The 13,977-nt window shown below is 40.4% G+C and overlaps 1 protein-coding gene across 1 annotated transcript in view; it reads left to right on the forward strand.

The window, feature by feature from the left end:
* Positions 1–5,557, forward strand: part of Wwtr1 (WW domain containing transcription regulator 1) — a 123,201-nt gene extending 117,644 nt beyond the window's left edge. Inside the window, exon 7 of the mRNA XM_077795305.1 lies at positions 2,095–5,557. Coding sequence (XP_077651431.1) covers positions 2,095–2,279 — 185 coding nt within the window. The 3' untranslated portion in view covers positions 2,280–5,557. The remainder of the gene's footprint in view (positions 1–2,094) is intronic.
* The last annotated feature ends 8,420 nt before the right edge of the window (positions 5,558–13,977 follow it).

The following is a 13,977-nucleotide window of genomic DNA, read 5'->3' on the forward strand; positions in this document are numbered from 1 at the left end:
CAGCTGGGCTTGGTGTGAGGACAGAGCACAGGGACCAGCATGAGCAAAAGCTGGGCACGCATCCATCCTTCTAGAACTTTCTACAATAATCACACCCTTGCAAGAATTGTCTGGTTTTTATCTCATCTACTTTTTTAAAAAATTATATATATATTTTAGTTATACATGAACACAATGTCTTTATTTTGTTTATTTATTTTTATGTGGTGCTGAGGATGGAACCTAGTGCCTCACATGTGCGAGGTAAGCGCTCTGTCACTGAGCACAACCCCAGCCCCTGTCATCCACCTTTTAAGTGGACAAAACTACAAAGACCCTAGTATCACTAGGAGATTTCCAAGTTGCTCCAGACAGACAGTTGATGGTCAACCCTGAGGAGAAGCTCGACCTGACTCCCTGTGCTTCCCATCAATCCTGGGAAGTAAGGATTGGAGTGAGTCCTTAAATCAGGGATTTCTTTTGACTAAAATATATGTTTTAAGTATTAGAAAGTTGGAACAATGATTCTCACTGGAAATGAAGATAAAAAAGATATCTAGCCCTTAAGATTGAATAGCTTTTTGGGATAGATCAATTTTAAAACCTCCTTTTCATCTGTTAATCTGTAATGGTAGAAGAAAGTTATTTTGGACTTTCTTTTCTATTTTTAAGGTTGTTTTTCAGTATCTGAAGCACTCTATTGAGGTCATGTTGTTGCATATAATTTAATTTTTCAAATTACTGCTCTTCAAAAAATCCTATAAAATATCAGCCAAGAGTCATGGATATTTTGTGACTTCTAGAAAAGCCATGTGCTTTACTGTCACCAAAAGTTTGCTTCCTTCACCAATCAGTAAGTCTTCCTTGGGAAACACATATGGATAAAATAAAATTTCTGTACTTTTATCAATATGATGCAATCTGTATGCATGCTTTTTAGGAAGGCGGCTGCATATATAAACCAAAAACTAACATAGCGAGTTTCTTCCCTTCCAATGTTGTTCTGGTGGAAGCTGGCCTCAGTTATCAGTACCTCTCAAGTCAGTTTTTTTTTTTTTTTTTTTGGTAGTTACAAATTGATATCATGCCTTTATTTTATTTACTTATTTTTATATGATGCTAAGGATCAAACTCAGTGCCTCACACATGCTGGCCAAGTGCTCTGCTGCTGACCTGCAGCCGCAGCCCTTCTCAATCTTTGAGGTAGTTTACCCCTTCAGAAAATTTGGGGCTGTTTGAATCAACTAGTTGTTCAATAGTTGAATGCCTAGATTTTTCTTTCTCCTAGCACGATCCACAAACATTTTCTGTTTTTATGTGGACACCCTTGGTGTGTGCCAGACACTATTTTGCATTTTATTCATTTTGCATTTTATTTAGACAAGCAAATATGTCTAAGGTCACACAGCTAAAAGAATCAGTCTAGTGACAGGTCTCTGAGGACTTCCTCCAGTGGTCTTACACGTGAAGGACAGATTCTTCCTGTCCTGTTCCAGCTACTCAATGTTCTGGCGTTTTCTCAGTGGTGCTCTAAAGTATTCTGGTTTTATTCAGAGATACATTCTGCCAAAATAGGATTAGATAATTTATTGGGTTTAGGAAATTGTGGTTTAAGCAAAATAAAAGAGATTACTCTGTGCTCTGAGGAGGTGGCTTGTCTTGGGGTGTGTGGGGCGGAGGACCTGCAGATCCCCTGTGTACATGGTGCCCAACACCCTCATGAAGACAGTCTTCTAACACGGCACGAGTAAAAGAAACCTCACACCACTGTCCCCGAACATCAGCAAGGATGGCGAGAGTAGAAAGCAGCTCACAGTCAGACCATGGAGTGCAGCTGTGTGATAAGATATTCATCCCAGGCAGGGCTTCTGTTTCTTGAAACAACCCTTCATGCCTCTGTCACAGGAAGGCATAGATCCCAGGCTCTTACATTTCCATTCTGGGCCACGGCTACCCATTTCAGATGACCCCAGCACCTCTGTACCTCTTACAAGTGAAATTCATTAATGTACTGTCTGAAAGTGTGAAGGTAACAGTTGTGTTAACATTTAAACTGTCCCTCTCTCAAGACCTTGCAAGAAGTACTTACCATGGCTTCCTTTCATTCTGTTACAGGAGAAACCACAGGTCAGACACCTATGAACATCAACCCGCAACAGACCAGATTCCCTGATTTCCTTGACTGTCTTCCGGGAACCAATGTTGACCTAGGAACGCTGGAGTCTGAAGATCTGATCCCCCTCTTCAATGATGTAGAGTCGGCTCTGAACAAAAGTGAGCCCTTTCTAACCTGGCTGTAATGGCTACCATTTTGTCACTGGGGTGCAGCGCAACCTGACATTTCCTAGGCCTCTTGGAGAAAGCGACAGTGCACGGCTTTCTGCCTCTGTGACTCCTTTTCCTTCCTGTCCATGTGGCCAGTTTCATCAATGCCTGGTTTCGATTGACAGTAACTTAAGTTAAACATGAATAAATGTTCTATCTTTATTTTCTGCAAGCCTGCATATCTGAGACAGATGATGCAGAATTGTGCCTAGAGAATTGGTTATGCAGAATTACTTCTCTTCATTCTCTGCTGCCCCATGGCTAAGCTTTATGTGTATTAGTTGAAATTTATGCATAAATTGATTATAAACTATAGAAAGCTGATCACAGCCAGTGAATTCAGATGGGCAGCTTGGTCCAGGAAATGTGCACAAAATTTGACCTGATTTACGTCTCTAAAGCCGAGTGTATTACAGTAGTACCAAGTGCTTTAAACCTACTCAATAAGTTTTACAACATTGTTGTATGGGTAGCGAAATCCTGCTCTATGGAATGCAGCATAGTTTTGAATCCATGCTGGCTCTGACAGCCTCTGAAAGAGGGACACATAGTTCTATTGGAGTGTCTCCTTGGTCCTCTGCTGCATAGTAGCTGTACAACCTGGCCCTCCCAGCAGGAGGGTAGCAGCAGCATCAGCCATAGGCTTATACTAGAGACCTGTGAAAGAGACCAATTTCAGACTAAAATGAGCATTTATTAAATAAAACTTTTTTTATATTGCAACTTAGATTTCTAAAAAAAAATGCAGCTCAGAATTCAATGTTTATTTTATAAAACACTGTAATTTTGTAGCTGACAACAAAGACCAGCTAGATGTTTTTGATAAATCAGTGGCAACTGTATTTTTGTCTTTTGAAACTATTCTGAAACATCAGGACAACATAGATTCAACCTGATAGTACACGCAGTGAGCTGTTGCTTTTTAAATTGTGAAGCTTTGTCAGTTTTGTTTTAAAAATTTCTAATGTTTTAAATAATCACATCTATGAAACTGAAGGATGAAGCAGATCTCTGACTGACGTTTAAAAAGTCGCCCTCCAAGGGTGTAGTGGAGACATGTTTCTGAATGCAGGAAAATTGGTTCCTATGTATATTATCCTAACTCTGTTGCTACAGTTGGTCTAAAAAGGCATGAGCTATATACTCAATACCTCTTATAAAAACAAGAATCTCTCCTCATTAGCCTTCAAGGACTGAGAGTGGCATGTTCGCCTGGCACAAAGCCCCCTGCCTTGCCAATGAAGTCCTCGACTGTTAATGTTTTGAACTGACATTATTTATACTCTATGAATTTAATCTCTTTTTTCAAAGACATTAATAATTCAGGTCTCTAAAAGGAAACATTCAGTTCCCATGGGGGCTTATTTGTTGGGGATCTTAAATGAGATCCTTTTTGATCTACCAGAATAGAGATGCACAGAATATACTTGATCTAGCTGGAAAGAAGGCAAGTGAAAAGGTCAGAGATGAAGTGGTAAATTGAATGGCGCGTAGTGGAAAGGACACTAGTGTGACATGGAGACAGACAAGGCATAGTCCCTGAAGGTAGGACAGGCAAGTGTGAGAGGTGCCCCCACAGAGCAGAGCAGCAGCCTTCTGCCACAGGCTTTGTGCTAGGAGACTGTGGTAGAAGAAAAGAGGGCTTTGGTGCACTTTATGGGAGTTGGGGGCCAGCCCTGTGGCACTGTCCCCAGGGCACTGAGCAGTAGGCAGACATACGCAGGGACGGCTGTTGCCTGCGGCACTGACTGCCTGAGGTCAGGGGCTTTTGTTCCACTGATTCCTTTTGCTCTCTCTAAGCAGAGAGAGGTAAGGAAGGTGTTTGTGTTGCTACTAAATTGAAAGGGAACACTCTTTATTTTCCTCTTTTGTTAGCAAAAATTGCAAAAAGAGTTGTACATTCTTTCTAAGAAAAAACAAATAGAAGGGACCTAACAGAACTCAGCAGTGTTACTGTACTTTTAAAAGATATTTTTATAGACTCATTTTCAGGTTATTAAATGTAAAAGATACAGATACCCTCTTTTTTTAAAAAAAAAAAAAAGCAGTTAATCATTGATGATTTACATTACCACCTTTTAGGAGTAATTTTCTAGTAAGCTTGTGCCATTAGAAAATACTAGGATCATTTTTTTTAGTGAAATTAGTTGGAACATTTATCAATGAATATAATAAATATTTTTCAGAGTAAACTAGGGACCTTATTTGTTTACTAATAGATAAAGCCAGGTATAATTTCTTGTTGTTTTTAAGGCCATTAAATATGGTCTCATTAAAGAACATTAAGGCTAAAAATCTTAAGTAAGAGCTTTTTTTTTGGGGGGGGGTGGGCGGGGGGTGCTGGGATTCAAACCAGTGTGCCAGGCTGGGCTCCATGGAGCTGCACCCACAGCCTGTCAGAGCAACTTTCTGATGGCTGTTTCTCTTATTTTAAGTGTTAAAACCCCTCAGAAATCATGATAAGGTGCTATTTATATTTCTTTTTATTAAGACAGCTGCCAGGATATCTAGTATTTTTCATTCAAAACCAGTCATTAAATTTCACCATCTCATCCCAAAATCTTGTTAGAGAAAAGCCGTATTTCAAAAGTGAAATTGAAAAGTAATTTCAGAGATTTTTTTATTCAATATTTTTTTTCTGATAAAATACATTTTCTTTTGAAGCAAATAAATTGTCAAAATTTATTTGTCATTTTTTTAAATCTAAGTAATTAGTAGACAGTGTTTCACATTAGTACTTAGGATATAAACCGCCATTTCTTTCACTGAGCACACAATACACAGGAAGGTGTGAAACAGAGTGGAGTATTCTGTGTGCTGGTAGCTGTGGCCCCCACCTGGTGGAAAAGCTCTCTGCAGAAGAAGGTGGAGCGACAGACTTGCTGAGTACAAGTCACATTCTCACTCTGTAATGAGAAAGGAACTTCTGGAAGTACAGCCAACTTCTGTGAAAAAAATAAGCTGTTAAAAAAGAAAGAAAGAAAGAAAGAAATTGTGGACTAATTTAATTGGAAAAATGGGTGATTTGACAGAGACTGTTTCCCCAACACTACATCATTTGTGCTAGTACTTTAAATTTTTAAAAATTTTACTTCTACATTTTGTAATATGACATGTGTGTTTATTTTTAATTTAGAATGTTATGCATAAAAAAAGTATGCAGCCAAATCAATCAGATCAAACCCTTTTACCTGGAGTTTGGTACTGATTTTTACTTCTTTGATTCTGTATAAGAAAAATAAATACAATTGAGTTTCCACTTGGAGTCTTTGTCTTATTATTCATGTATGTTCTTCATACCGATCGTTTTGGGTGGAACAGAATGGAGAGACTTTTATGTAACCTCTTGGCGGACAACAAAGGAAGGAAAATTCTGTAGGAAGATGCTTTTTTTGGCTCCCATGACTGAACTTCAATACTCTAGATGTCGACAGAATTCTAATTTCCACTTTATTTGAAGTAGCCCCCTGAGATTTTTTTTTAAAAAAATGGTACCAGTAATTGAACCCAGGGGCATTTAACCACTGAGCCACATCTCCAGCCCTTAAAAAAAAAAAAAAAATATATATATATATATATATATATATTTATATATATATATGGTAAATAAATATATATTATTTAGGGACAGGTCCCACTAAGTTGTTGGGGCTGGCATTGAACTTAGAATCCTGCCTTAGCCTCCCCAGCCATTGGGATTACAGGCATGTGCCACCACTCTGTGCCTCCCCATCCCCCGCCCCCAGGTTTTTTAAAGGTATGTATTTCTTTAAAAAGCCATGCCGTCCTGCCAACAACCTCACAGAGGTAACAAGTCATCAGAATTACAGGATTCTTATTCTTGCCTGTTATTAACCATATGATTTAGCTTTTTGTTGTTGCTCTCAAAACTAAAACCAGAGACTCAGGAGTCTGAGGCAGGAGGACTGCAGGTTTGAGGCCAGACTCAGCAACATAGTGAGACTCTAAGCAACCTAGTGAGACCCTGTCTCAAAACAAAAAATAAAAAAGTGCTGGGGACGTGGCTCAGTGGTAAGGTGCCCTAGATTAGATCCCTAGTACTAAAACAAACAAAAAGCCTAAAATCAGAATAGCTGCTCATCATTCATGCTTGGGACAGTGCTCTCTGTCCTTAAAGTTCCTTTGGATCCCACTGTCCCATACTTGTGTCCACTGGGTGGATGGGTCACGTGAGAGCACTGTTTGGCAGGAGCCTCAGAGGAACCTGGAAGGAGGTACCAGGGGAAGTGGCTTCTCAACCTCCCAGGATCTGTGTCATCATTTGTAGGTGTTAAGTGTTCAGGGTTGAAAATGTTAAGCATCAACATGTCAAATAAAAAACTTCTATATCCTCTCAAATCTCAGATTTACAAAATATATATTTATTTTCCCCTATAAGTTAGATATTTTAAATCATAAAAGCAGTACCTGCTATTTTGACACTTTCACTTTTTTTCTCTTAACAATAACTGATATCACCAATACTTGTTGAACATTATGTCCTAAATGCTGTGCAAAACACCTGATAAGCATCATCTAATCTGTACAGCAATATCATTTCAATATACTGGCCTCAATTCCCAGATAGGGACATTGAGGTGTAGAGAAGTCAAATAATTCACACAGGGTCGCCCAGTAAGCAACAGATACATCAATGGGCATCTCTCTGAAGCCAGATCCTTGTCCCAGAGCTGTGGAGGGAAGGGCTGGTGGTGAGCACACCTAGCCACCTAGCGCACTGCAGCCGGGAACCCCCACTCCCTGCCTGAACCACCCAGCCTCAACCACCCCTTCCAGACCAATAGGGGAAGGTTGAAGTGGGGCAGACCTGAATAGGCTTGCAGGGCTAGTCAGTGGTGATGGTGACTTTCCCAGACACTGAAAAGCATTCATTTGGATCAGCAGCATTGACCCAAGCATGTATGAAACCCTAAACCAACCCACTCCAGTGGCGCCCCTCGGATTCTTTCTCTCCGGAAGATTTCTGTTTCCAGTCACAGTTAAGTATTCCTATTGTTACACTCACCCATGCTCCTCTGTGGATTTCATTCTTCAAATTTGTAGGACAAAATTCAGAAAGAAGAAATCTGTGGTGAGCTGCTGAGGTCTGCAGCCCGCCCTAGAGCGGGGGTCTGCAGTCCATGCAGGTCCCGCCCTCCAGCAGAGGCTTCATTTCTGCCAGTTCATGTTTGTTTTCCCCCTGTTACTTTAAACAGCTGATAATGCTCTTCTGTATGGATGTACGCTGTTGGTTTTTGTCTCTGTGAGTAGTGCTGCTGTGCACTGCCCACTTTTGTGGACCACAGGTAGAGGATAAATTCCTAGGAAAGGAATCGCTGCCTCAAAAGGTACATGATTTTAAATCTAGAGAGATTCCATTGCAGAGGGGCCTGCTCTTCCAGCATGGATTTTGGGGAGTTTGAGGGTGGGGAGAAACCTCTCCTAGATGTTTCAGAGAATGGCTCTGTTTTATTGCGCAGCAAAAATAGTTTTAATAGTGGGTATGTGCCAATTTACATGTGACAGTCATGATAAGCCAGAGGTGGTACCTAAGATATTATTTTACAGGAGTCCAGACACCAGGAGTCTAGAAACTGCCACACAGGCCGACCTTGTATCAACAGGGGAATAACTTGCTGTCAAAGGAGCAAGGAAATTGCACTTGCCAGTGTTCTAACAGCACTTTGTCCCCAAACAGCGTTCTGTGTTAAGACTTCCCTGCACAATGAGCAAGATAAGCATCCCTCCATGTAGGTACAGAGTCAGGTTCACCAACATTCTATCAAATATTTTCCCCCAAAAGAATGGTACCAATTTATATTCCCAGCAAGAGTGTTTGCAGAAGCCTGTGTCACTACTGCAGCTAGAGTCAGGTGTTGCCTGTCCTTTGCATCTACAAAATGTCTTGCTCTTGCAGGTTGTTTCTTGAATTAATCATGAAGTTGAGTTTGTGTTGCCGTTAGTGGATGCCATTGGTTCTCCGAGGTCACCTCAGATTCCTGTTTGGCCATTTTCCAAGCACTTCACCCCCCACCCACCCCAGGTGTTTTCAATACTTCACCCCTGCAGCTCTTAAAAGGGTGCCAGAATCCACTTGCTCACACACACTAGAAATGTCAGGAGTGTCCATCCTCCAGCATGGCCCTCAGCCATGGACTGGCAACTGTGGCCTCTAACCTCCCCTCCAGATTTCCAAGGGATCATGCAGAGCCGGCCTGTGCTACGACTCCAGTGCACTCTTGCTTTTACTCCCCCCCCCCCGCCTTTTTTTCCTGCTTCATGTATTCTCACCAGTTTCCCTACAAAAACACACTTCTGTAACAAGTCCTTTTTCTAATTCTTTTTTAAATAAATCACTTCTACACAGTTCCCTGAATCAGGGCTTGCTTCTAGGAACTAAACTTAATATTCAGGCTATAAAATGAACTCACAAATCAGTAAGAAAAACAGCCCGAAAGAAATATGAGCCAACAATAGAAATATATAGAAGATGAAACTGGGTAGCAATTGATTTGTGACATTATTACTGATAAAAAATTTAGATATTAAAGACATACCATTTTACTTCTTGCAAACCAAAATTTAAAAGACTGGCAAGCTAGTACTTTGGGGCCCCTCTTGCAATCCCAGCAACTTGGGAGGCTGAGGCAGAAGGTTCAAGAGTTTAAAACCAGCCTCAGCAACTAAGTGAGACTGCCTCAATAAAATAAAATAAAATAAATTAAGTGGGCTAAGGATATGGCTCAGTGGTTAAGAGCCTGTTATGGTTTGGATGTGCTGTCCCCCAAAGAAAATACAAGAAGGTTCAAAGAAGAAATGATTGGGTTATGAGAGCCTTAACCTAATCAGTGAATTACCTGATGGGATTAATTGAGTGGTAATTGGAGTGGTAGCTGGGGCTGGAAGAGGTGGGTCATCCGGGGTAGCTTTGGAGTATATATTTGTATCAGGCTAAAATGGAGTCTCTCTGCTTCTGGATGAGTCGAGTGGGCTGCTTCCCTCCCACAGAATGGAGCCTGTCTATGGATTGGAGCCTCTGAAACTGTGAGCTCCAAAATAACTTTTTCTTCCTCTAATATTGTTTTGGTTGGGTCTTTTAGTCACAGCAGTGAAAAACTTGACTAAAACAGTGCCCTTGGGTTCAATCCCCAGGACCAAAAAGAGGAAGTTCATGCACTGTGGGTGGTGGTGGTGCATGTGGAGGCAGCCTCTGCCTCCATGAGGCTGTGACTTGGTCCATTTTGTTGACTACTGTATCCCAAGCCTCTGGGCCATGTAGTGTGTGCCCAGCACACAGTGGATGCCCAGCAAATGTTTGTGGAATGAATTAATTTTTTGGCACACCAAAGAAGCAAGTAGTTTCAGAGAGGACACACAGAGAAGTGGGGTTGTAGGACAGGGAGAAAGGAACTTCCCAAAAAGTGAGTTGATTAAACAAGTCTATTACCAATTAGTGAAGTGGTAGGCATTCCCGCTGATCACATTCAGCTACTTTATCCATCAGTCTAGTTGATCAAGTAAATCTGTGATGGGCATTGAATCCACACCAGTTCAGAGCTGGCAGCTTTGCATCTGAAAGATTTCCATGCTTTCTTCCCTCTCTGTCTTCCTTCTGGCTTTCTTCCCTTCCTACCTCCTTTTCAATTCTTTTTGGATTACAATATATGAAAAACTCACATGTTGGTATTTTGTATTAAACATATGACTAGTATGTTTCAGCTTTTTTTCCCTCCTGGGGGACTGGATGTTTTTAAAGCTATAATTAAATAGTGTGGACATCAAAGCTCCTGGATATGTCATTTGCTTGATTTTCACTGGGAGCATATTTAAGGTGTCTTGTAGGTGCTAGGTTACACTGGGAGACTCTGACGTTTTTCTTCCTTGCTTCCCAGAATAAACACATGTGTCCTATAACACGATGAATATGGAGTCAAGAGCTGACACGTAATGTTAGGAAGACCTTTGTGGATGGGTTTCTGGTTACTGGAGTGAGATGGGTCTATGAAGTCTGCCCCTAAACTGGGATGGCTTTGTTCTAGGGACACCCCAGAGAGCCTGGTCCTCACTCAGACCCACCAAACTCAACAGGTACTCACTGGAAGGAGTGGCTACATGAAGGAGTGGGACCAAGTGCATTATGAAAGTATAGGGCCTCTTCCTCAACTTCACTAAGAATGATGAGGGTGGAACCGGAATGTCAGCCCACATGTGGGGCTCTCCAGTGTGGGGCCCTGAAACCTGCTGGTGAAGCCAGCCCTGAACGTGGCTTCCTGTTAGGGTGCTTAGTGGTCCTGCAAATCAAGGGATTTTGAGTGCTAATTTGTTCATGAGAATAAGAGGCTGATGTAAAGGACTTTATTTATATAAAAATATTATTGTAAGTATTAGTTTGGGGAATTGTTAACATTTTCTCTTAAAATAACTTCACTGAACTTTCCAGTAGTTGGAGAGAAGTAGCTGGGTCTGCAGATATATGTGTATTTCTACACATATTGAAATATATATTACTAAATATATTCATATATATTACTGCATATGTTTATACATGTTCATATAATACTAATATATATGTATTATATATTAGTATTCTTATATATAGATATATATTCCTATGTTCTTATACATATTCACATTATTTATGTATATTCATTTATACTCATTTATACATATTCATTTAAATATATATCCATATATATACACATATTCATATATATTCATATAAATATATTCACATATATTCATGCATACATACATATATTCATATATATGCAAATACACATTTATACAAATACATATTTATACACATATGCATATATTCACATGTATATGCAAATACATATTTATACACATATTCATATATTCACAGATTTACACTCATATTCACATGCAAATTCAAATAACATTCATCTGCACAATCATTTGCATGTTCATTTGCATAACCATATGCATATCATCTGCATACACATCTACGTGTTCATTTGTATATTCATCTGCATAGTCATGTATTCATGTACAAAATAATTTATTATATATCCATATACAGTCACATATGTATTGATAAATATACACATATTGATACACATCTCTTCTTTAGTGTTATACATTGTGGGTTGAATTGGAATGTTCTCAAATGGGAGCTCTACAGATGGAGGGTACAGTGACTATCTCCCTGATCAGGTGGAGGATATAGGGTTCTACTCTGCTCACCAGATACGTGGAATGGTGACATGGCTATACATACCTTACCAGGTGCAGGGTATTAAGGATGTGAACCCACTAACTGAAGGACATGAGGACCCACTCTCCCCTTGGGCACCTACTCCCTCTCAAGGGGGAGGACGTGAAGACCTACTCCCATAATAGATTGAAGGACAAGGTGAGACATTCCCCATATTGAGTGGAAGGCACCAAGATCTGCTTATTCAAGATATGTTTATATATATGTTCATCATACATGTCTTCTCCAGTTTAGTACTTTGGGGGTTGAACTGAAGTATTCTGAGATGGGAACTCATCAGATCTAGGATATAGTGATTAACTCCTTTTCCTGCTTGGCTCATCTTTTTGAGATGCCTTCATCTGTTATTCAGAACCCCAAGACTCCATGCTCACTCACATTTCTACACATTTATACTCATTAATGAAGCCAATGATGTGGATGATTCAGAAAGGATTTGTCCTGTTTCCAGAAGGTTCATACTTGCCCTTTGAGGCCACTAGCCTGGGAACCATTGTTTTCTCCGGTCAGTATGAGGATACATGATTCTAACTCACCAGGTGGAGGACATGGGGACCTATCCCCTCAAAGGATAAGGACATAGGGATCTACTCAGGCGATGTGACCAACACCTCTCACAGCATAGAAGGTGTGAAGATCTCCTGACCTCTTGTAGTGCAGGGGTTTGTGATCCACTACCACCTGAGCAGAAGGTACTGGGATGTAATTAATTTTATATATATGTGTTGAGAGCCACAGCCAAGTCGGGATGGCACCTGGCATTTTGCCAGAAGGAGTGGTTGGGAGGTGATGCCAGCGGACCATTGGGATGATGGTGATTAAATTAAGCTGTGTATAATTATTGGGATGGTGACTGATTTCTGTAACTGGATGATGCTGGATTGGGGCAAGCTGTGTATTCAGTTGTGTATGTGGACCTCTGCTGTCTGGCAGTGGGGCGGCTCCTGCTGCCTCGGGTGCCCGCTACTTTTGAGTTCTCTCGGAGTTTCGGTGGAGTTTGGGTGGAGTTCCCGTTGGGTTCGGGCAATAAAGTAGTTCCTGTTTGAACCTACAAGTGGCTCGTGACCTCCCGGTTATTTTGTGCCCAGCCAGACCGCGGCATATATGTATATATATAAAATCTTCACAGATGCATTCATACATATATTCACACACTCATTCATATTCAATTATATTCACATAAATATTCATGTTCATATTCTTATATATATCTATATGTATGCACATTAATTTTCATGTACATATTCCTGCACATATTCATATGCATACATGTGATATTTATATACACATTCGTATGCAAATGATCATACTCATTCATATACATATTTACATTCATGAACATCAACAGGATATGGTCGTCATATTAATGTACTTTTATATTCATGTACATGTACACATTAGTATCTATACAATATTCAAGTACATATTCATACTTATATACACAATTATATTCATATATTCACATCCATATATTCATATTAATGTTTATGCCCACATACATATATATATATTTTATGTACACATGCATATTTACATGCATATTAATACATTTGTATTCATAATAAACATTTATATTTATAGATATTCAGATATACATGTTCATATTCACATACACATTCATACACATAGTCATAAACAAATTCACATATAAATATCTTCACCAGTTCATACCTTGATGGTAGAACTGGAAAAATCTGGAGTGAGAATGGACTGTACAGAGAGTAACTCCCTTAATCAGGTGGAGTGTATATGGCTCTAATCCCTTACCAGATATAGGACAAGGGAAATTGTACCCCTAAATGTGTGAAGGAAATGATACCTACCACCCAAGGGGAATTACTTCACTCATTCTAAGAGGCATGGAAATCTTTCTCTCTCGAGGGGAGGGCGCAGTGTTCAATTCCCTGTAGTTAGTAGAAGGCACTGGAAAGTATTTCAGCTATGAATTCATCTACAGATGATTCATATCCCTCCTCAGTTACCAATGCAGGTGAATCCAACAAGAATATACATCTTCTCCTGATGCCTGTAGCAGGTGAGTCCATCACACTGGTACATCTCTTCAAGTTACTCTTCAGTGACTTCACTATTCAGGTACATCTTCTCCTTATGTTTCCCTGAGCCCACCCCACAGGTACATCTCTTCCTCATGTCCCCTCAGGTGACTCATCACAGAGTCCATTTTCTTTGCATGTCCCTTCAGGTGACTCTGTCACAGAGGTACATCTCCTCCTCATGATTCTGCAGGTGACTCCATCAGAGAGGTATATTTCTTCCTCATGTTTCTTGCAGATGTGTCCACCACAAAGGTACTCCTCCCACTCATGCCCACAGCAGGTGAGTCAAACACACAGGTACCCCTCCTGCTCATGCCCACAGCAGGTGAGTCAGACACACAGGTACCCCTCCTGCTCATGCCCACGGCAGGTGAGTCA

This window comes from Urocitellus parryii, chromosome 2, assembly GCF_045843805.1.
Source record: "Urocitellus parryii isolate mUroPar1 chromosome 2, mUroPar1.hap1, whole genome shotgun sequence".
In the NCBI taxonomy this organism is placed as follows: domain Eukaryota; kingdom Metazoa; phylum Chordata; class Mammalia; order Rodentia; family Sciuridae; genus Urocitellus; species Urocitellus parryii.